The sequence below is a fragment of the Penicillium digitatum genome, chromosome 1 (genome assembly GCF_016767815.1).
Source record: "Penicillium digitatum chromosome 1, complete sequence".
Classification (NCBI taxonomy): Eukaryota; Fungi; Ascomycota; class Eurotiomycetes; order Eurotiales; family Aspergillaceae; genus Penicillium; species Penicillium digitatum.
In genome coordinates this window covers 72,424-93,291 of record NC_089384.1, presented here as the reverse complement: position 1 = coordinate 93,291, position 20,868 = coordinate 72,424, and the positions used below count along the sequence as shown (strand labels likewise).

At 46.7% G+C, this 20,868-nt stretch overlaps 4 protein-coding genes and 1 non-coding gene across 5 annotated transcripts; 2 read left to right on the top strand and 3 right to left on the bottom strand.

Moving 5' to 3' along the window:
• Nucleotides 1–127: 127 nt before the first annotated feature.
• On the top strand, nt 128–1,593 carry Pdw03_2343 (Protein kinase-like domain; the record flags this gene model as incomplete). The annotated part of the gene is made up of 8 exons (XM_066100161.1): nt 128–147; nt 209–252; nt 321–346; nt 419–509; nt 565–655; nt 705–865; nt 917–1,208; nt 1,266–1,593. 8 exons carry the CDS (start codon nt 128–130, stop codon nt 1,591–1,593), a joined length of 1,053 nt encoding a protein of 350 aa, XP_065955561.1.
• A 3,547-nt stretch (nt 1,594–5,140) lies between these two features.
• Nucleotides 5,141–9,549, bottom strand: Pdw03_2342 (Sensor histidine kinase/response regulator, putative; the record flags this gene model as incomplete). The annotated part of the gene is made up of 3 exons (XM_014681605.1): nt 5,141–5,452; nt 5,505–7,162; nt 7,233–9,549. 3 exons carry the CDS (start codon nt 9,547–9,549, stop codon nt 5,141–5,143), a joined length of 4,287 nt encoding a protein of 1,428 aa, XP_014537091.1.
• Nucleotides 9,550–9,905: 356 nt separating this feature from the next.
• Pdw03_tRNA1 lies at nt 9,906–9,977 on the bottom strand. The gene has a single exon. It is a non-coding gene; the product is annotated as a tRNA-Glu (tRNA).
• Nucleotides 9,978–11,409: 1,432 nt separating this feature from the next.
• Nucleotides 11,410–12,484, top strand: Pdw03_2341 (uncharacterized protein; the record flags this gene model as incomplete). The annotated part of the gene is made up of 4 exons (XM_066100160.1): nt 11,410–11,558; nt 11,620–11,744; nt 11,797–12,255; nt 12,306–12,484. The coding sequence occupies 4 exons, from the start codon at nt 11,410–11,412 to the stop codon at nt 12,482–12,484; spliced, it is 912 nt and encodes a 303-aa protein (XP_065955560.1).
• Nucleotides 12,485–18,800: 6,316 nt separating this feature from the next.
• On the bottom strand, nt 18,801–19,780 carry Pdw03_2340 (phosphotransferase family protein; the record flags this gene model as incomplete). Its single annotated transcript, XM_066100159.1, has 2 exons — nt 18,801–19,495; nt 19,582–19,780. 2 exons carry the CDS (start codon nt 19,778–19,780, stop codon nt 18,801–18,803), a joined length of 894 nt encoding a protein of 297 aa, XP_065955559.1.
• Between the last annotated feature and the right edge of the window lie 1,088 nt (nt 19,781–20,868).

The window sequence follows — 20,868 nt, the reverse complement described above, 5'->3', positions numbered from 1 at the left end:
AGGTACTGCTGACACATGGCTCTCGGCAAGCTGAAACCCGCGACCTGATTCATCCGAATTCCCTGATTTGTCTTCTCTGGCCCCTGTCTATGCCCCATTCTTGTTAATAAAACTTCAGAAGTTTCCGATGGGCAAAATAGAAGATAAGTATGTTCAGATGGTGGATACCCGGCCGTTTGTTATTTCCCGCTGACTGGTTACCCCCCAGATTTATTGGCCTCACGCTGGCGCTACTATCCTCGGTAGTAATTGGTTGTGTCCCCTTGCTTCTGTCCCTTTCAAGTCAGTTCTTTCGACATACTGACGATCGCAATGAGCAGGTTCAAGCTATGTCATCACGAAGAAGGTTCGGCACCTAGTCAATACCCCGGGTTTCTTCAATCGCCGCGGCATGCAAAATCTAACATGGCACTACCAGGGTCTTATACAAGCAGCCGAAAAATATGGATTCACCGGAGATGGATTTGAATACCTACGGAGTCCCGTGTGGTGGTGTGGAACAACGATGCGTATGGATATTGGACTGGACACACGTGGCCAGGGGCTAATAGACCAGGATTACAGTCGTTACCGGAGAATTGATGAACACCGCTGCCTATGCATTCGCTCCCGCTGTGCTGGTCACACCGCTTGGGGCGTTGAGCGTACTCACCGGGTGAGTCAGCCGAATTCTGATTCCAGGATCGCGCTAATCACCTCTCTAGTGCCTTGATGGGCTCATATTTCCTCAGGGAAGAGATCAACGTCCTCGGAAAACTCGGATGTGCCGCCTGCCTTCTAGGCTCGGTGTTATTGGTGCTTCATGCGCCGGGCGACAAGGAAATCGAGACTATTGATGAAATCTTGCACCTGGCAATCCAACCATGTTGACAACCCTTCCCAGCGTTGTTTTGTGAGCCCACTGACACATCTGTAGTCTTTCTTCTCTATTGCCTTTGTGTTGCAATAATTGCCATTTACATTATCTGGAAAGTCGTCCCGGTACAGGGGCGAACAAACCCGTTGGTCTATATTTCGATTTGCTCTTCGGTCGGATCCATATCCGTCATGTCAGTCAAGGCGTTTGGGATTGCCGTCAAGCTCACCGCAGGCGGGGACAACCAATTCACCCATGCCTCGACATATGTCTTCGTGTTGGTTCTGGTAGTCACCACTTTGACCCAGATGAACTACTTGAACAAGGCGATGGGCCAATTTCCTGCATCGTTGTAAGTTCACCTTTCCAATTCCGATGACCCATCGATGTAAAACTCAACCATCGACAGAGTAAATGCGATGTACTATGTTGGTTTTACAACCTGTACCCTATCTGCCTCCATTATCTTTTACCAAGGACTGAACACTAGTAACTGGACGAGCATTATTTCGATGTTATGTGGATTTCTGCTCAATTTCACGGGCATCTCCCTCTTGACGTTGTCCAAGTCTGCGTTTTCCAGTGAAAATCGCATGAACTCAGTGCGAGGGATGAACACGCGGTCAATGGAACTCTCCCACGGACGATACGAGCACGTACGAACAAGCAGCGTGGAAATTGAACAAGCCCCCGTAAGACAGTCTTCCGGAGCCCAACTGGAAGAAAGACCACGATGAGTTGCAAATTCGGATTTAATTTCTCTGTACCATAGATTTTCTTTTTCAAGTTTCCCGCTAGCCTCAGGATAAATTCGAGTCGACACTCTCTCATCGCCGCCTTCTTCGTTTTCGGTTCCAGTAAGAGGAACCTGTTGATAAAGGCGTAAAGAGGCGCACCTGTCGTCTTCCGCAATGGCAAGGCGGCAAAGTAACTTCCAAGCGGTGTCCGAGGGACCAAGTCGTGAAGAATGTAACAGGATCTGAAACCCAAGGGGTCCATTTCAACTCGAAGTCGGGTTATATCGTTCGATTGCTGGACCATTGCAAGCTGGCAACTTCCACATTTGGTTAACGAAGTGGATTTAGATACTCCGAACGACGGCTGGAATGATCAGGACGGGAATGAGGGCCACTTCGATGAGGTTATTCCATTGTCTGAGAACCGGTCGGTGTGCGCCAAATTTTCCAAGTTTTGTCGGTGCGTTTGAATTTGTCTGCTTTCTTGAATTTTTTTTCTTTTTTTTTTATCACGGTTTTCTGCAAGCTCACAGCGTCTACGACTGAAGGTCCCCTAGTAGAGGCACTCGATTACCATTGTCTCTCTCAGGTTACTTGGAGTTGACTAGTCATAGCGCGATTCTTGTCCTCACGTACCTGGCGAGATTGATCGTGGGTTTCATCCCATTTTGTGCCTTTTTGACATTGCTTGATCTGGGATTCTCTTGGCCTTCTAGGACCGAGGTCAGGATTCTAGGGTGAGTATTCGAAGGGATGCGGTTTGTAGTTCATGTAGCAGAGTCCCCGGTCGTGTACGGACTCATCGTCCGTAAGGCTATAGGTTTTGGAGAGCAGCGTGTGCTCTGAATCCTCTCTTCCTCCTCCCCGACCACGGGTGTGGGATGTTTTTCAGAGAGTGACTCCATGGTTGATCGTAATGTGATTAGAATCAAGTTCCCCATTGAATCATGCATTAATTCTACCAGAGTTTCTTTTTCGGCTCTGGTTTATCCCTACTAAAAGACTCCTTATGCTACACGATAGGCTGATTCACAAAACTTTGTGAATTGACTAGGGCTATCGTAACGATGACATAGTACAAGCCTATGTTCCAGACTTCTTAGATATCCGTCTGACCTCTACAAAGCTCGAGTTCAAGACTACAGTAGGAACCATCAAAAGTGAAGAATCCATCTATCCACTCGAGTCCGCATCTCGAGACACATTCATGCAGCTTGATCTCCTTGCCCGTTGGTCAAGCCGCGATAATCAGGCTTGTTTATCGTTCACTTGAAGAGATTGGTCTCTCGTTGAGTGCCTTGTCACCCATCCTCTAGCTGATACGTTGAAGTTATATGATGCTGAGGAGAAATTCGCCTCCCTGGTTTTGAAGGTCGCCGCAACCGTAATTCAAATTAGTACGAGAGGACTGAAGCTGCAGCTAGAGGTAAGCCGAACAATTATCCCCGGCAATCCTATGTGCCACTAGACTATCCCAGTCATGGCTATTATCGGGCTTCACGTGCAACCGAGGAAAATGAATGGGAATGAAATCAGTCCTGACCCGTACTGGCCCGCTCAGTTTGGCCTGTATAGCAAAAATTCTCCAGAAAACATCACACAGGCAACTGTTCTGAACAATTCAAACGATTGCAGCACTAGGTGCTATCAACAACTATGAGAAGCTAACTCGGCGAAATCGTAATGGGCAAAGTACACCTGCTGTTCAGGGTGACATGGTCTGTGGCCTCGGCCAGGTTCCCTTTATCAACTACACTCGCGTGCCTACCGCACTTGCGCAGATGGTATAATCTAGTGGCGATCCCATCGAAATTATAACCATGCCTGTGATATTAATGTAAATTGTATACACTTTAGCGCATCTTCAAACAGCTGTACAAGGGTTAGAAGGTATTTAAACAATTGGTGCGTACCAAGGAAGCCGACGCATTTGCTATTGCCGGTTTGCGAGAGTAGATACACTTTCTAGTGATGATGATGATGAATTCAGTGACCCGATTTAGTTCGCTATTACATACATGCTGCTATGCGGGGGTTGCGTCCTAGAGCCCGCTCCCGACGATAAATGGGTGGTGCATTCCCAGTATGCAGATCCACCCTGTGAGCAGGACTCGATTTCTCGAGGTCCTGCCACCTGAAAAGTAAGGCCACAAACCGGCCGGCGTAATGCAAACAAGACAAAAGAAATGTAAAGAAAGTCAATCCATCTGCCCGCCACATGGAAAAGTGGCTTCAACGTGATCCGAAGTGCGGCGCACGGAAAAAAATACATATCTTTGCGCGAATCTAATTTTTGAAATGCACCACAACGCCTAAGGCTGTAGCCTCCATTTTAACTGCAAGTTAATTGTAACTTCCGACATCTCTTGACACCAATGTTATATTTCAAGCGTGCTACCTAGGAGCGCGTGGCCACCCCTTTTAGGGGGCCGCGAAAACTCTACACGAAATACTAGCGAGCGTATATTATGATATAAATTACAACGTACGCTAGCTACTAAATTAGATCAGCGGTTATAACTCTATTAAAGTCCTAAGGTAGGGTTTAGACTACTTAAAAGGTATTTAAGAGCTCACTACCGACCTTGTTAAGAACCCTATCGGCTAGGAATAGAAGCAGCAATTTAAATAGCTACGCTTGTCAGAGCACGGCTTTGAAAGTTTGATTTCGACGGAAGTGCGCGGGTTTTTCCACCGGGCTCTAGAATTCAATGTTAGTTGTGGATCTTTTGGACTCGTGTTTGAGCATTGCCACTCTGGCCGCAAAGGTGGTTGATAATAGATACTAGAGGGGAAGGAGGATTCCAGTAGGCTTGATCTTGAGTCATTTAAACGTGGCCTTGGATTCATTCATGAATTACTAGCAAGCGCTTTGCATACTGTCCAGTTTAAACCACTTCATCCTGCTTATTTGGAAAAAAAAAAAATTTGAACAGCGGTCCAACTTTTTTTTGGCCGTGCCAGATGGATCTGAGACAGGAAACTGTAACACAGTGTTTTCCTATATGGCCAACCCTAGCGCAGCCCGGAAACTCAACTAGCCCTTCGATGGCATGTTGTTGTGACACTGAGATGAGCAGTACATAGGAGGGAATGCAAAACAAAGAAAATTGAAGAAACGAGAGAGAAAAAAAAGTCTTCAAAAATTTAATACAAACATGCATGTGAAATGTATAGGGTATCCGTATATTTTCCTGATAGAAGTCACAAGGAACGCCGAAATAAAATTCCAAAGGCCCAATTCGTATACCGGGGGGCTAGAAATGCAGATAAAGCAACACATACCATGTCAACAGAAGAAAATCATCGAACACATCACTATAGCTCAAGAAATGCGTCTTCGGGACCAACTATATTGCCGGCGTAGAGTTTTTCATGTGGACCTTCCCTTAGAAATGAGCATAGGTCAGATTTAATCATGAGGAGGAGAATGGAGGTGTATAGTGAAGGGTAAGGTGCAAGAGCATAGCAGGAAAATGTGAGAATTGAGACAAAGCACCCGGGCAGGCAAGATGGCTGTCTTGGGTTGTCAACGATTAAAGATTCGTTACTTGCTGTCGAACCATCCACCGTTCTCCCATTCCCTATCAGGCGTGTATGTGGCTGCTTTTCGGGCGGACCGATCGCAGAGACCGCTCAAAAGAACGTTCAAACGAGAAAAATTGATAGGTTTCATAACCCAACCATCAAATCCAGTATCGACGTAGGTTTTGCGGTCCTTTTCAACTAATGTTGCAGATACCGCAAAGATAGGCACTCGGTCATTGTGCATAGCTTTGTCGGAAAGGGCTTCCTTGGGCGTTTTGGATTCAAATTCGCGAATCGCCCGGGTGGCTCTCATTCCATCCAAGATCGGCATCTAGGGAAGATTAGCAGGGGCGGAGAAGAGAGGAGTAGCCTTTTTAACATACCTGAATATCCATCAACACCACATCAAAACACTTGGTGGCAGAGGCAAAAGCAATTTTGCATGCTTCACCATTGCTGGTCAACTCAACGGTGTGGCCAAGTTTGGTCAACCGCTTTTGAATAATCTTGCTATTGATTGGATCATCCTCAGCGACAAGAACGTTTAGTGGGTCATAGTCTGTTGTTGAAGGTACGCTGGTTGGTGGGGCAGAGGATGTTGGCCCAGAGGAGGGGGCCTGTGATGTTTCTGCGATTGACGAAACTCTCGGAAAGTATGAGTTATCTTCCTTGTTGGGCTCAATCTGTGGTGATCTGAGACTGGTGAAATGCTGTGACATTCGAAGAGCACCCATCGGTACTCCCGAGTCCGTGATATTCTCCAGACCAGGGGGAGGGGGAGTGACAAGTTGCTGTAGCGTGAGCGGTGGGGTATGCGTGACGGAAGATAGAGTGGACTTCGGATCCTGCACCGTCAATGATCGCTTTGCAGCAGATGGTGAGATAAGAGGATGCGTATGATTGCTGCTGGCGCTTGCAGGACTGGACGTGAAGTTCGGCCGTCTTAGATCCAAATCTTGGCTAGTGCGCCTTTTGAGGGGGGCTTCTTGCATGGCACTGATGAGTCGATCGGCATGACTTTTCCCACTACGCCCACTGTGTCCACTGCGGGAACTGGCACCGCTGCGAAGGCTTTCAGAACTTCGTCGTCTGACATCACGAGACTCATGTCCTCCGGAAACTAGAGTGAACTCCTTGTCTGAAAGCATAGGCGTCGCAGGAACGACAACACTGGGAGGAGAAATTCCGTCTGCATCTCCGTCCACGCTTGTCCCCTTTGGCAATCGGAAGTGCAGTATGATTTTGAAACGACTGCCCTTTCCTTCTTCTGATCTGACAGCGAGCTGACCATGCATGTTATGGACGATCCTTGCTGCAAGAGCAAGACCAAGACCCAAAACACGTTGTTGCGGTGGGTTTTGCGTGTTGTGTTCTTCTTCTTTTTCTTCTTCTTCTTCTTCTTCTTGTTCGGGGTAGTAAGTATCATCGGTCGATACTTGTTCGAGTTCGTGAAAAAGTCTCTCCAATTTGTTGTGCGACATACCCACACCCGTATCAACAACCATCATCTCCACTCCTACATGGCCTGGAATCGCTTGACTCGTAGAACGCCACATTTCTGTCGTGACCGCGCCGGATTTGGTGTTTTGAATGGCATTTGAGATCACGTTAGAAAGAACTTGCCGCACACGACGCTGATCACCAAGAACTGATTCGGGAATGCCTGGATGTACTGAAACAGCATATGATATATTCTTCCGCTTGGCATCGCCAGAGAGCATATCAGCCGCTTCTCTAAAGGTTGACTCGAGGTGGAAGGTCTCGTCTTTGATGAGGTCCTGGCCTTTTTCAGTGTTTGTCAAGTCAAGGAGATCGTTGATCACGTAAATCAGTGACTTGGAAGCCGAGTGGGATTTGGTCAAACTCTCTCTGGTTTCATCATCCAGAGCACCCTCAAGTGCGATCTCCAAATAATTAACAATCGCATTCAAAGGGGTCCGAACTTCATGAGCAGAGTTTGCCAGAAGTAGTCGAGTGAGCTGGGAGTTCTGCATAGCGGCCTCTTTCTGCCTCCAAACTTTGATAAATTTACCATAAACCACTGTTCAAGGGATGTCAGATTTCTACAAATCGAGGAATCCTATTCAGAGTATCAAAATGAGAGAACTTACAACACAAGACCGCCGCCGTCTCCACGTCCGTCTCTGTCCACTCTCTACTTTGCGATAGAACTGTCTCCCGCCATGATGTGAAACTTTCGCGGGGTTCAAGATACCCCGCGGTCAGCTTTCGCTTTTCAATTTCGTAAGGATTGCCAGCCCATTTTATCTCTGTGAGCTGTCCCCGGCGGAAGAATGCGATGAAGTCACTGCCTCCAGTAGAAAGCGGGACATAGAGTAGACCAGATATTGCCTTCAATCCTGGGGCGTAATGAAAATCAGGAAAATCCTTAACGATGTCGTGCGAGGCAAGCACTGAATCCAAATGCCGTACGCGAAGGAACTCTAGCAATGCAAGGACCTCTTGGGAGTTGTTGCTGCCACCAAGAATTTTGGTTTCATCACGAATTGACAACACACCGTAATCTGCATCAAAAAGTTGAAGCAGATCATCCGAGGATGCAATGATATAGCCTGCTGGGTTGGCCTCGGTTGGTACAGTGTTGATTAGTTTCCGGGCCTGAAGGCGAGAAGCATATGAAAGCCGTTCTATGTTTCGGGATACTGTGTCGCCGAGGAGCCGGCACATTTTCCGAATTGGGAATGACACGCGCATACCGACAGTTCCGTAGCTATGGCAGGAGATCAACCCCCATAGATCATTGAAGGCGTTAACGCTTATTGACATTGAAGAACGGACTTTCATGTGTGCCAAGTATTTCACGTGAATTGGGGACATCGCACGAAGGTAGGCGTGAGTCATGTCTAAAGGGGAGTCGAGATCCTCCAAGGTTCGACACACAAGTCGAGAAGTGACTTGGTCGCGATCGTATAGAAGCCGGACCTTGTTGATTTTGTACAGTTCTCGGGCTTGTGCAGGGATATCGGATGCAGGGAAATGAAGGCCCTTGTAGAGGTCAATAGTGGCGTTAGGATCAACTAACTCGGCAACAACCATGCCGTTCCAGCTGCTATCGAATTGATATATCAAGACCCGGTGAAAGCCGGTAAGTTCCTTGACCAATCCCGCGGTTGTATTGAGCAGCTGATCTAGATTATTCGTCCGCCCCAACTGCTCCTGTATCTGAGTTAAGATACTAAAAGCTTCCATCGAAGATGCCTCGCCCTTCCTACGGCGGGCATTCCTAAGAATGCGGAGAGGCTGACTGATGTTGATTGTGCTCGCAGCAAGTTGATTTGGTGTTGGAACAATGCCCAGAGTGTCTGCGGGAACTGCCGGAGGGGCAAGACCCTCGACATTCAACGGGTTCACTTCGTCATCCTCACGCTCAAACTCGCAGATTACCAAATCTTTTTGTGTTTGAGAGACATGGGTGGCGCACCAGAATTTGCAGCGCTTCCCATCAGCTGTGCGCATAGACATGTTGAAAACCTCTGGTCCGTCGACTGATGGGTCGTGTGCATCATCACGAACAAAGTCAATGTGGTCCAATAGTGTGTCCGCCTGGTCCTCACTCAAAAGATCACAGAAGTTTTTCAACTCGAACAGTTGCTTTGGCGAATAACCCAAAAATTCAGCGGAGTTTTCGCTCACAATGCGAACTACGAGCTGATTTGGTGATTCTTCACGAAGAGCAATCATTAAGCCAAAACTCTGGATCGCACCAGGGATTCGAATGGGCTCGTCCTCGCAGAATTGAAATGCTTCTCCGTCTCGTCCTGTGATGACGGCATGGCCACTATCCGTCATGACATGTTTAAAGCGTGCAGTAACATGAACATTGTCTCCATCGTTCCTATGCTGGGGGTGTGAGGATACAGGCGCGGTGGAACCGCTTCTAGCCTGGTTCTCGCTTCCGGCAGGTTTAGCGTGAATTTCGGGGTGTTGAGCGACCTTCGAGGCCAAAGACTTTGTCGCAAGTTCGGTTTTGTCATCAATAGCATGTGTCTCATGGTGTCGAATGTCGGTGGTGATGGTAGGCTCAGTGTGCTCGTGGTCGCGTGGATGCAGGTGGTCGAAAGGAAGCTGCGAGTGCAGTCTGTTCCATGTACGTTCGTCGATGAATGGATACTGTCGTGCCCCTTCCCGGGTTAACGATATCGCGTCCCGGGAATGCACTGAACCCGTATACTGGGGGGTAACGGTTGGATCGACCGAAACAACCGACCTCACGGGGAACACACGGTCGGCGGGGTGAAAACCAGTGTTTGGTGGCTGCTGAACCTCTGCGATCGACTGCGATCGATCCCTCAACTCTGGCTGTCCTTGTCCTGTCTCTAAAAATTCTGTCCGTTTTAGAGAGGCAACACTCTCCGACCTTTTGCGCGGGGACCACAAGCCGGTTCCCTTGAGATGTGGAGACGTCATCTCCACTGTCTAGACTGTCGGAATAAGCGTAGCGCGCCTGAACGGCCGCTAAGCAGCAGGCTACTTTTATCGCTCGAATTCGAGCGAAGTAACCCCACGGCGAGATGATTGGGGGTTGTAGGGTTGTAGGGTTGAACGGAGGGAGCAAAGGAACCAGATGATTAAAACCGAGATAGAAGTGAGGACCCAGAATTATCGTAATTAGGAAGGCGGTATCTCATTTTGGTAGGACCTGAGAGGAATCTAGAGCGGACTATGAGAACCATGGATTTGAAGATTTTGGCCTGGATCATATGGATCGCAGAACTGAGACCTGGTTACAAAAGAAAAAGAGAATTTGGAGCCCAAAAAATTTACTCCGATAGGGGGAATCGAACCCCCGGCTGCCGTGTGAGAGACGGCGATGTTAGCCACTACACCATATCGGACTGATATGATGAATTACGCGTTCTGGATCAATATGTCCACCTTTTGGTTTAGCGCTCTTTGTCCTTGTACCTCCCCGCGCGTGGTTCTATATAGTCCCCTGCTCTTTCCCCCCTCCATCGAACTGCCCCAATTTTCTTTTTCGCCTTCTTTCTCCTATGTTGTACACCTCGCAGGCGAGGCATTGCCATTGACCCGGATCACCGAGCTCCTGAGCTCAGCCACCCCCTTTTTCCCCATGTCTGACTCGTCGGCTCTTCTGCGACCCGCGTCTGCAATTCGAACTGCCCTCCCTCCTCTGCCCCTGTTTTCCTTCTCAGGCCCGATCTATATTTGGCCTCCGCGCATGCAGGCGCATTTGCCCTACACTCTTTCAGGATACTGATTCCTGCGCAGCGGGACTGACTGCAAATTTGCCTTAGGGTCGACACACCGCGCGAGAGCTTTGTCGAGCATGGCTGATGGCGCTAGCCTTAATCTAAAACCGAAGATGACAGGATCAGATTACTCGGTTCAATAGACTGATCAGACTGTCTCAGACGTGAATCACGTCAGCCGGTTCTTGCTCAGTCAGCGCAGTTAAGTGACAAATAGGGACAATTTTTTTTTTACGATGACTGTAACAGTTCACGGCGGTCATATCGGGGCCCAGGACGGCTTTCGGATCCATAAAGCGGCGAGGTGACACCCTAGGCGGCGCGCAAACATCCTCTCCCCTCGATTTACACCAGTGTATCGCGCAATCTATTCCAGATATCTACGCGTCCCAATATCATCAAGGCGCCCCGCGACCGCATTACATGGTTCCATTAGTGCTTGGCATAGAGGACGAGATAGAAGGACAAGGAACCTATCATGCGGGCTGGAGATGGAGGGGGCATGTGTCTCCGTGCTGGTCCAGTTTTACGCGTTTTGTGTTCTGTCTCGAACCATGGAACGACTGGCTAGCAGACCCCTTTCAAATCAGTGATGGTGACACTGGGTGCAGATGATGCGCAGACAGGCAGTTCTCCAGGAATAGCAGCATCGTTGTGGTATGATCTCGGGAACGCGGTCATCCCCATTCCGGAGATCTACGTAGTCCTGACCCCTGTCACCGAAGGCGCTCTGTGACCGAAATCCTCGTTGGTTTCATGATTGATTGGCATAGAGGGCGAGATGGACTGATAAGAAAAAAGGATTTACTCCTACAGCATCTGCGTCGCGCGGACTGGAGATGATGAGGGGTCTTTTGTCTCCGTCTTGGTCCGTCCTGCGTCTTTCGTCTTCTGTCCTGAGCCATGGAACGACTGGCAAGCAGAGCTCAATCGAAACGGTGGCGATGTTACTGGGCGCGGACGATGAGCAGGAGTGCAGTTCCTCCAAATAGAAACAGCGCTTTGTGATGTAACTGGACCAAATGAACGAGAAGCTGGTCAATCGTGCGGTATTACTATGCACTGTCCATTGGACATGAAGACGATTGGCAGACAGGCCTCGTCTGGAAGCGATCCTGCTGATCCTTACTGTCTGAAGTTGAGACTTGGACGAACGTGCCCGCATCAGCCTGCAGGCTGTACAAGGCGTAGTCGGCTAGACGAGGGGTATAAAGTCATGTATCTCGCACGCTATTTCTCCGATAACAACAGTTAAGAATCGGATTAGGTATTTGGTATTGATCACAGCCCTTAGCCTTGCCCTACATCAATCATTACGCATTTTATTTCCGCCTCTTCTTCCCGCTCCAGTCAGTATAAGCTCCTTTACAAACAATGCGCGCGAAGCCTTTGGTGAGGGATCTTCTATAAGCATTATTTATTTTGCTAACTTGACATTGCGAAGCACTAATCGCCGATGAGCCTTCGGACTGGCCTACGCTAGTTATACACGAACTCATCGATTCTCCTGAGCCAGGCACAGAGGCTAATCCTATAGTGATTGGAGATAATCCTGCTCCTTTGGGCTCGGCTTCCAACCCTATAGTGATTCATGTTGACGAGGATTGTGGCTATGATGAAGCAGAGCAGCCTGGTTCTGATGCCGACACTGAGATAATAGCTCCACCAGAATTCTGGGAGAAATTGATCGATGAAAGCTTTCCTGTCCCAGCAGACGAGCGTACAGATGTTAACCCTGTCTTTATTCCATCCCCCACTACGCAGCTAGCCTTCGAGGATCCGGAAGAGCCTCGAATACTTGAGCAGAACTGCCCCCGCCTGGATGATAAAGCAACCAAGAACAGATCACCTAAGGCGATGGAAGATCACTCTGTTGCTCTATGTGGTCAAGGTAGCCAAGCGGGTATGCTATAGGTCCTAGTTCCTAGAATGCTTTTCGTTAACCCTTGCTAGAAATCGATCAAAACAAGAACGATGACAATACGCAAGTCGTTTCCGATGTGCCTGACGCCTGCTCGATAACAGATCAATCCTATACGCTAGAACCACCCTATGGCCCTTGTGGCAGATTGCCAGCCAAATGCAGACTTTCAGACACAGACGGCGTCTACCATAAAACCGAGACGATTTAAACGATTGATCAAAAGGGCCAGCCAGTAGCTTAATTGTGAACTCGTCTTGCATTTGTTCGTTGAAGTTTATGTAAATGGCAAAGCTCGTCTCCGAATTGTTTTTATCCTTTTGTTCTTTTACAATTCCAATTTTCTGATAACACCATACTTATGTCAATTAGATAGCAACAATTTTCAAACCGTGGATTTGATTTAACCATGTCGGCTGCATCTTGCGTTTTCGTTGTTTGATGTGGTTCAAATTTCCGCTCGTGCGGGTCGAAGCCGCCTTTCTGTGTGTTTATTATACAAGAGATAGGGCCTCTAATTTTTTGGTCATGTTGTTGTCTATACTAGCCCAAAGAAAATTCACATAGGATGTAGTGCATTGAGAGTGTAACCTTGCTCAAAAATAAACTTGTTCAATATCCACAGCGCAAAAATGTATGCACGACAGGTAGGCGACCACTAAGGAAGAGTCTCATAGCTTGTGAAACCGTGGTCTGATAAACCGTGGTCGACCACGGTTTTAGGTTCCCCGCATAACAATTATTTAAAGCTGACAGTGCCGTTTTCAAACTCTCAATACTCTAGAAATGTCTAAAAGGCTCCCCATAAACTTCGGCCAAATACTGGCCGATCTCCATCAAGACCAGATTCAAAATGCCGATAAAAAGGCTAAGGCAGTTAAAGATTTCGAAGGTAAGACGTCTTCACTACATTATAGAGATGCAAAGCATTCTAGCTTAGGCAGCTAGAAGGCGCGTTTGATACTGAATTTAACCTCATAATAGGTCGCCCGCAGAGACTTGATAAACCAAAACTATCTCAATATCATCTAGATGCACACCACAAAGCGACTCGACATTTATATACCCTGTATCTTACATTAGTTGACAATCCATATGTTGACTTTTACAACCCGATCACAGAAAAATAAATTCCACCAAAAGCAGCAAGAGACGCCATCAGCAAGCTCGACAGAATCAATAGCCGCCTAATGGACAGAAACATTGCCAACGATTTGGATCTGGGTCTCGGTCAAATCCAGTGGCCATGCTTTGTTGCAATGTGGAAAACAATTCTTTTTGTGTTAAACAACACTCGCCAACCCGGAGAACCGGAAACAAAACCACTCATGCTCGCCCTCTCAGATATGTGTAAAGAATACCACTATCCAAACTCATGGGCCAGTCTGCCTCCTAGGGGGCCAGTAGAGACCCATGGAGTTGACAAGATAAAGACCGAGTAAGAATTTGGTTGACTTTTACCTAAACTGCTTTGAAGCTTTCGTGCAATTTCACTATCCTTATTATAGAAGAGACATCGAAATGTATGGATTTAGTACCTCAAGATTGATGCCATACCGCTTAATGTCAGTCTTTTCACAATGGAATAGGGTGGTGCTTAATCATGCTCGAGACATCGCCTAAAAATTAGACAAGTGAACATCAGGTTGAAAAGAAGTTATCATAATGGATGACATATCCATCGTATAAATTGAATGGTGTCAATACCCTTTGACGCGGAAAATGTGATTATGCATAATGGACTCACTATGCACATGCACCACGGGACACAGGGTACAAGCCTACTGCCTTTCAATTATGGCAATTAAGTGTCTGTGGACCAAAATTAGGGATGAGAAGGTGATAAGAGCTTACTATGATGGGATTCTGCAATGCCTACTCCTTCTACCCGAAGACGAGACTGAATCCTGAGTCAACCCCAAGATCCCAACTCAATCCATTACTGGGAATCAGGAAAAGCCAAATATAAATAAAAATTTCATTTAAGCATAAAACGTGGGCATAATTCAATAATGACTGATAAGGCTAGCTTCTTAGCAACCAGAGCTTCACCCTGGACAGGTTGAAGTTGGTGGCTGATTTCTCGCTGTAATGTACCAAACAGGAAGATGTGATCTGCATGCTATATGTGATGTGGAGAACAGAAGACTTAGTTGAGCGAGATAAACTTGGTGGAGTCCCCACTATCTATGCAGCCATTAGTTTCGAGCTCTAGCGTGTGTAGGGGTTGGAATATTAGTCACACATCAGTACTGCATCAAGATTTTGATGGTTGTGTCTTGCATCGCAGTTATGCGAAAGAAAAATATCGCCGGAGAAGAGAGATCGAATTGCGCAGCCATGTGCGGAGTAACACCCCCTCTTTTAATTCACCTTAATTTTCCTAAATTTACCTCAATTCACCTCAATTCGCCTAATTTGATAAGCACAGATCGAGTGCAATCACATCTCCAACCCCTGCAGGCCTATTGGTTCCTTCCCTCTTCGATCCTAGCACTGGGGCTAGTTTGTGGGTGGGACGGGAAACTGTAGAGATGATAGTCGCGCGCGCGTAAAGATGATCTTCCAGTGTTTGGTATTTAGCTATACTTTCTGCCACAAAATAGATATAATTCGTGTTGACTGAAAATGCGTTACAACTTTCTACATTTCTGTTTGTTGGGCGAAACCTTCCAGCAGTTGTTTCCACATATACATGCTCGGGAACTTAGTACTACAGAGATGGAGCTCCGAGACCTAGTGACCCAAAAGTCCGTCATTCAGCGGGCAAACATGGCAGCGGTCATGAGAAACTATAGAGATGGCGTCGTGCTGACAGTGGAGCGAAAATCTTGCCTTGCTGCCGAGCTTCGGAGAAGCCATGCCTCAGAGGACCTATTCTGGGCCATCTCTGTGTTAGAAGGCTTACATATGGCAATAAGTGAGTCAATCAAAGGAGGCCAATACATGTGCCTTACGAAGCTCACACTTAAAAGACATTGACCAATTATCCGTTCAGTCGGAAGCTGTCAAAAGCATACGCGAAGCAATGGCATGCATCGATGATGTTCAACAATACTTGAACCGCTGGGCATTGAATGGGCTAGAAGTGGTGAGTCTTCCTATTTTTGCATATCCAAATAATGGTCCAAAAATATACTGAGATTGACAGAGATAGGAGACTTCGTTGCAAAGCTTCTTGACGGGTACGTGATATCCAGGGATGAAAGAAGGGAGAGTGGCCGGTGGATAGCCAAATATTCAGTAGCAAAGAGGGGGACAATATTCGAGTTCGCCATGTGTTTTCGCTTCATGTAGACTGGTCAGGAGAACAAAATTAATTCAGATATATTATCAGAAAGCTATATTCTAATTGCAACCTCTTCTTGATCCATCACGATCTTTTTACTTAGTTTTTTCCTTCAAGAACACGAATTGAAATCTAAAGCCACCTGAGCAACATCACGCAGTTAGGGAGACCTGGGCAACTTTGACTACCACTAATTCTGCTGGACCGGATGTCAGTTTATGCCATGTCATTTCGGCAAGCAGCAACTAACCAAGGTGTTTAGCTTCCCATCTTTGCTGAATTCTTCTGACATGAAATAGCTCCCCAAGAACCATTCGATCGGGCTTTGAGTTTTTTAACAGTCTTATCTGTTTTGTCTCTATGTGCAATGCGTCCACTAATGAGACATCTTGGAATATCTTCATAACATCTTGTATCCTCATATCTGTCAATGTTAGAAGATCGCATCACGAAAGTAAAAGGCCCCGGCTTCCTACCATGAGACATTTGCCTTGGAAACTGGCCCTGCAAACTGTCTTTTTCATTCTGAGATTGATCCTAAACTCTCCGCCATTTTTCCCAAATTTCCAACAGCAGACATTGTTCAAGCGCTCGAAATGCTGTCTCAAAATAGGCTTGTATTCGAGCGGTATCTTTGATGTAGATTGGATGGGGTTGAATGAAAGATGAGCATTCATCCTCCATAGACAAAATCGCTTCGAGATTTGTGAGCACAATTTTCAGTTCGTCCAACCTAATGTCATCTTTGAACAAGGGCGACTTTTGAAGACGACAAAGCATATCATTGACGAACCCCATATCAAACAACCATGAATCGATCAATTGATAGTCGGTGGAATTCTTTATGCCAGAAAAGCTGTAGCAAATGAGAGCTATGCTGGCTCTGCTACCAAAGGGCCTAGATGGAGGTTTTTGTCGCATCCATTGCATGAAGCTATGACAGGACCGCTGAGGTGAAACTTCTCCAAACAAGAAGAGCATATGTCCGAGGTGGGCTTTTAAATCTTCCACTGAAAATGCACGCAGAGATCCAGCTCCTGCTAGAAGACTTCGTGTTTTTATCCACCAACCTTCTGCCCCTATATGATTGAAACTCGCTGGAACGAAGCCGGCCTCCCATTCCTTCTCTTCGAGAATCATAACACGCCGAAGCTTGGCTTCATCCCCAAGGGTTGATGATGCGATGAAAAGATAGTTAAGTATCAAAATCATTTGTATAACGCTACACTGAACTTTGAGCATGTGTACCAGGCTATGGGTCATGGCAGTCACAACCAACAAGAACCTTTGCCCAAAAATGGCAAACCCGAGTAACAACCGCCAAAAATATTTCGCATTTCCAATCAAAGCAGCTTTGAGAAGTCGAAGGAGGAGTTCAGCTTTGAGCTTGGGCGTGTACTGGCTGTCCGGATGCTCAGCCTGCCATATCATGATTCGACCAGGTGTCGTCATTTCCAGAATGGAAAATGGAACCGAAGCCGAAGTGTTGCTATAAAGGTAACCCGCAACCCGTCGGTTCCGGACAGCGGCTTCCACTCTGGATTCCTCCAATGCTGCAGTGCATGAAAAATTGTGCACCAAAAATATCCACCATGATCGAGAAGAAATGCGCACCCAAATGTTGAGCCTTTCATTTCGTGGAGGGGGATGTCTAGCTTCCATCCAATTGCTCCTATCCTCACTGTTTGTTCATCCTCCTGCCGGATATGCAAGGTGTCCCAGGGCTAGTCACATTGTTAGTAATTTCCTCGGTGTGGAACACAAGGCTTACTTCTAATTTTAAAATCATGAGATAAGAAATCGCTGCGGAGAGGTATGCCTTCATTTTGTGAGTCCTAGGAGGTTTCAAGTTAAATGGTAGCAAATATTTTGCGAAGCTTGGGAAACAATAATATGTAGCAAAAAGAGGGCAGTTATATCTTGCTATGTATTGGTAAGATAAAATTCCAGGTAAAACGTCAAACTCCTTCTTATACCAAATCCCTGAATCAGATATACCCTCTTTATCACCACAACCACGATCCGCTCTATCACATTTTTGCTTTCACAGATTGGAGTTGGTTGCTTCAATAGTTTCCATCTTTGATCCTTTGCCGCATCTTCCACAATTACCGCAATCATGTCTAAGGTCTTGATTCTTTTCAATGATTTTGCTGCAACCAGGCTTGAAACAGGGCAAGAAGCCCCCGAACACCTTCGTGTTTCCACAGGAGAGATAGGTATAGTATTGATTCCAGCACATGGCTGTGCGCACTGACCTAGTCTTTTGAATTAGCATTCGCACTTCCATGCTCAAAGCGTGGATGATATTACAGCTTGGAAACGTGCTTGCAGAAGGGAGAATGCTCTAAACGACGAGTTTGCGAGTTCTGATTTCTAGGTCGAAAGGTAGAGGAACGAAAGGCAGTAAACTGCACAGAATATAAGAATAAAGCAGATGGTAATGATTATGATAAAGGATAGCCCTATGTTTTATATCAAAGAAAAGGTCAATCGCTTCATGTAGAGCAAATAAGATAGTTTGTAAGCGTATATCCTATAAAGAGTTTCTTCTTGTATTATTGGGCCGCGATAGTCCCTTTTAGAACCGTCCATCGGGAAACGGCCACAGAAGGGAAAGGGGTGAGATGATTCTTTTTCAGGGAGAAGCAAGAAGCTACCGAAACCGTCTAAAACTGGTGGGGCGGAAACTTGGCCTTCTCAGGCGCTATCACAGTATATTTGGTGTTTCTGTCTGTATAAGATCCCTCAAATTCTTATATGGCTCGCGTTATGGTAAACAGACAGGTCATTAGAATGGTACCACGAGCATCATTTTTGTAGCAAGGGAAATTCTTCCGGGGTAGTACCACCTGCCCTTTTGAAAGAAGAGAAAGTGTACCGTCTTATTACTGCTAGGTGAGACTTGAGAATAATTGGGTCATATATGACGGTCTCGTGATTAAGCAAAAATACAAAATTTGGGAGATTCAAACGCGTAATCAGAGACAAAGAGTGAAAAAATTCACAAATAATCTTCCTCGCAAAAGTCCCCAAAATCCAGTTTTCTTTTATTTTTGTTTTTTCCTCAAGTAATTCAGCCGCGTCTAAGGCGTCCGCCAACAGATTCCTTTCGCGTCGTCTTGCCTCGTCATACAATGCAAGAGGCACCCACCCCTCATGTCCCACTCCAATTGCTTCTTGACATGCCTGCAGTTGTTCGTCTGCTTCAGTTTGCGCGTTCTGCAACTGTAGACATTCAGCCGACTCTTCCTCTGTAAACGAAATTGGGCAATGTGGCTTCTCCTGAGGATCCACCTTTGCCCAGTCCCTCGAAAGAGCGATTAGCTTTGAGGCTCGTATTATCACCTTCCCAAGGATTACTGGCGTGGTGAAAGAGCCTTCGCCTTAGAGTACTCAAATCAGATGTTAAAGCATCGTAATGCTCGGAATTGTACTTTGCCGTGAAATTCACATAGAAGTGGTGGAGTTGGCGCCTGCGTAGAAGTTGGGCTTGTTCGAATTGTTCTCTTTCTTCCAAATTGTTGAAGTTGTCTGGAAGACAGGGGATCTGCAATGATTCTGAGACCTCGTCACCATAGTTTTGTAGACTGTTTGGAATTCCGCATTGCAGGAAAAGTGGAAGAACCACGCTATGTTGCCAATCAATCAGGCCAGTGATTTCCAGTTTATCAGAGACGAATATGTTGTTAGGCTGGAGATCAGGATGGCGCATAACGGGACGGGTGATGGCTGAATTATTCTGTGGTATAAGATAAGGCGCAATTTGCAGATATTTTTCCAGACTCGCAATATGCTCAAAATGTGACTGTGCCTGGTAGTTGTAGATCTCTCGACGGAGACGCCGAAGAGGTTGCAGAGGTCGCCCAAACTTCGTGAGGTGTGCGATCTCTTTCTTGGCACCGGCAGTCAGGGCCGCTAAAGAATCGATGTCTTCAAGAATTAATTACTGACACATTGCGATGCTCTAACACGAGTGTGATGGGGCGGAGGGGAAAGCTAAGGAAACAAGCACTTACATGGCCCACGCCCAACCGACAAATCACGTCGTTTGCCATACCATAATCCAAGTGTTGTATTAGGACCAATGCAGAAATGACCCTTGCTGGTCGGCAAAGTGCTTGGAATGTCAATCCAACTGGATTTATCTTGCAAATCTTTGCAGTAATAAAGGCTCCCACCTGCTGGGAAACGTAGAGAAAGGAGTCGAGACTCCATCTGAACAATTTGAAACACCAAATTTATCCTCTCCTTTTCCGATAATTGAAACCAAATATCACCTAAATTATTTCCTTGTACGAGCTCCATGAATATGTATTCTGTTCCCGCAGCGTTGTCCGACCTGGCAGAGTACCCGAAGACCTTCGGAACAGGTATACCTTGAGAACGGAGGAAATCCATCGTGGCAACTTCGCTCGCGATGAGGAAGAATTTTGGCTCGGTGACAGGGCAAGGGATGCGTGCAACAAGTTGGAAGCCATCATTCATAGTAACAAGGAAACTTCGATTGAACCCCCCCTCAGCTAGCTTTTCGAAAGTGGAGACGTCTTATTCCTTCCGGTGAACTGATACTGCTGCAAGTCGCTTGAGTTCAGGGACGTTGAAAGCCCGTCTTCTTTCATATTGCCGTAGATGGTCATTGTAGCTTAAGTTGATCGTTAGTCAATGAATTCTTGGTCACAGCAAAAGGGCAAGGGGGAAGGGGAAGGGGAAGGCAAAGCAAGGCCATGGCAATCCTACGAACATCCATCTCCCGGACGTATACTCAGATAAATGGGAGTCTGGCATCTTCCCGTGAGTCGAAAAATGATGTACAGCTCCCGGACTCACTTTGCACGTCGTGATAGAAAATCTAGGAAAGTGGGAAAAGCGAATGATATTTTGGAGGTTTCTCATTCCTTGGTGGAAACGAAGAGAATTTTCGCGCGTCAGGCAGTGTCCTTTATAAATTTCTCTCGTCCACGTTGTAACGCGTTCGGGCAAATGTCGTGACTGTTAACCAACTAGGGCCCATTTCCCGCTTACATAAGGCCCGTGGGCAGTGCCCACCCGCCCGTCCATGGGCGATGTCGCAGTCTACTCCCGAGAGGCTTGTAGGGTTTATATACTCTTAGTGCCTAAGGCAGAGGTTTAGGAGCGCTTAGGCTAAGTTCTCGGCCTTAGGAATCATAGCGACCTAGCTTTATAAGACATAGAAAAAGGGGGTTTTATATTATTGCAAGCGAGGGCTTAGCAGGTTATATTAAAACCCTATGTAATAGCTAGTTTTTTGCACTACCTAATAGAAACCATACGATCCTTACAGA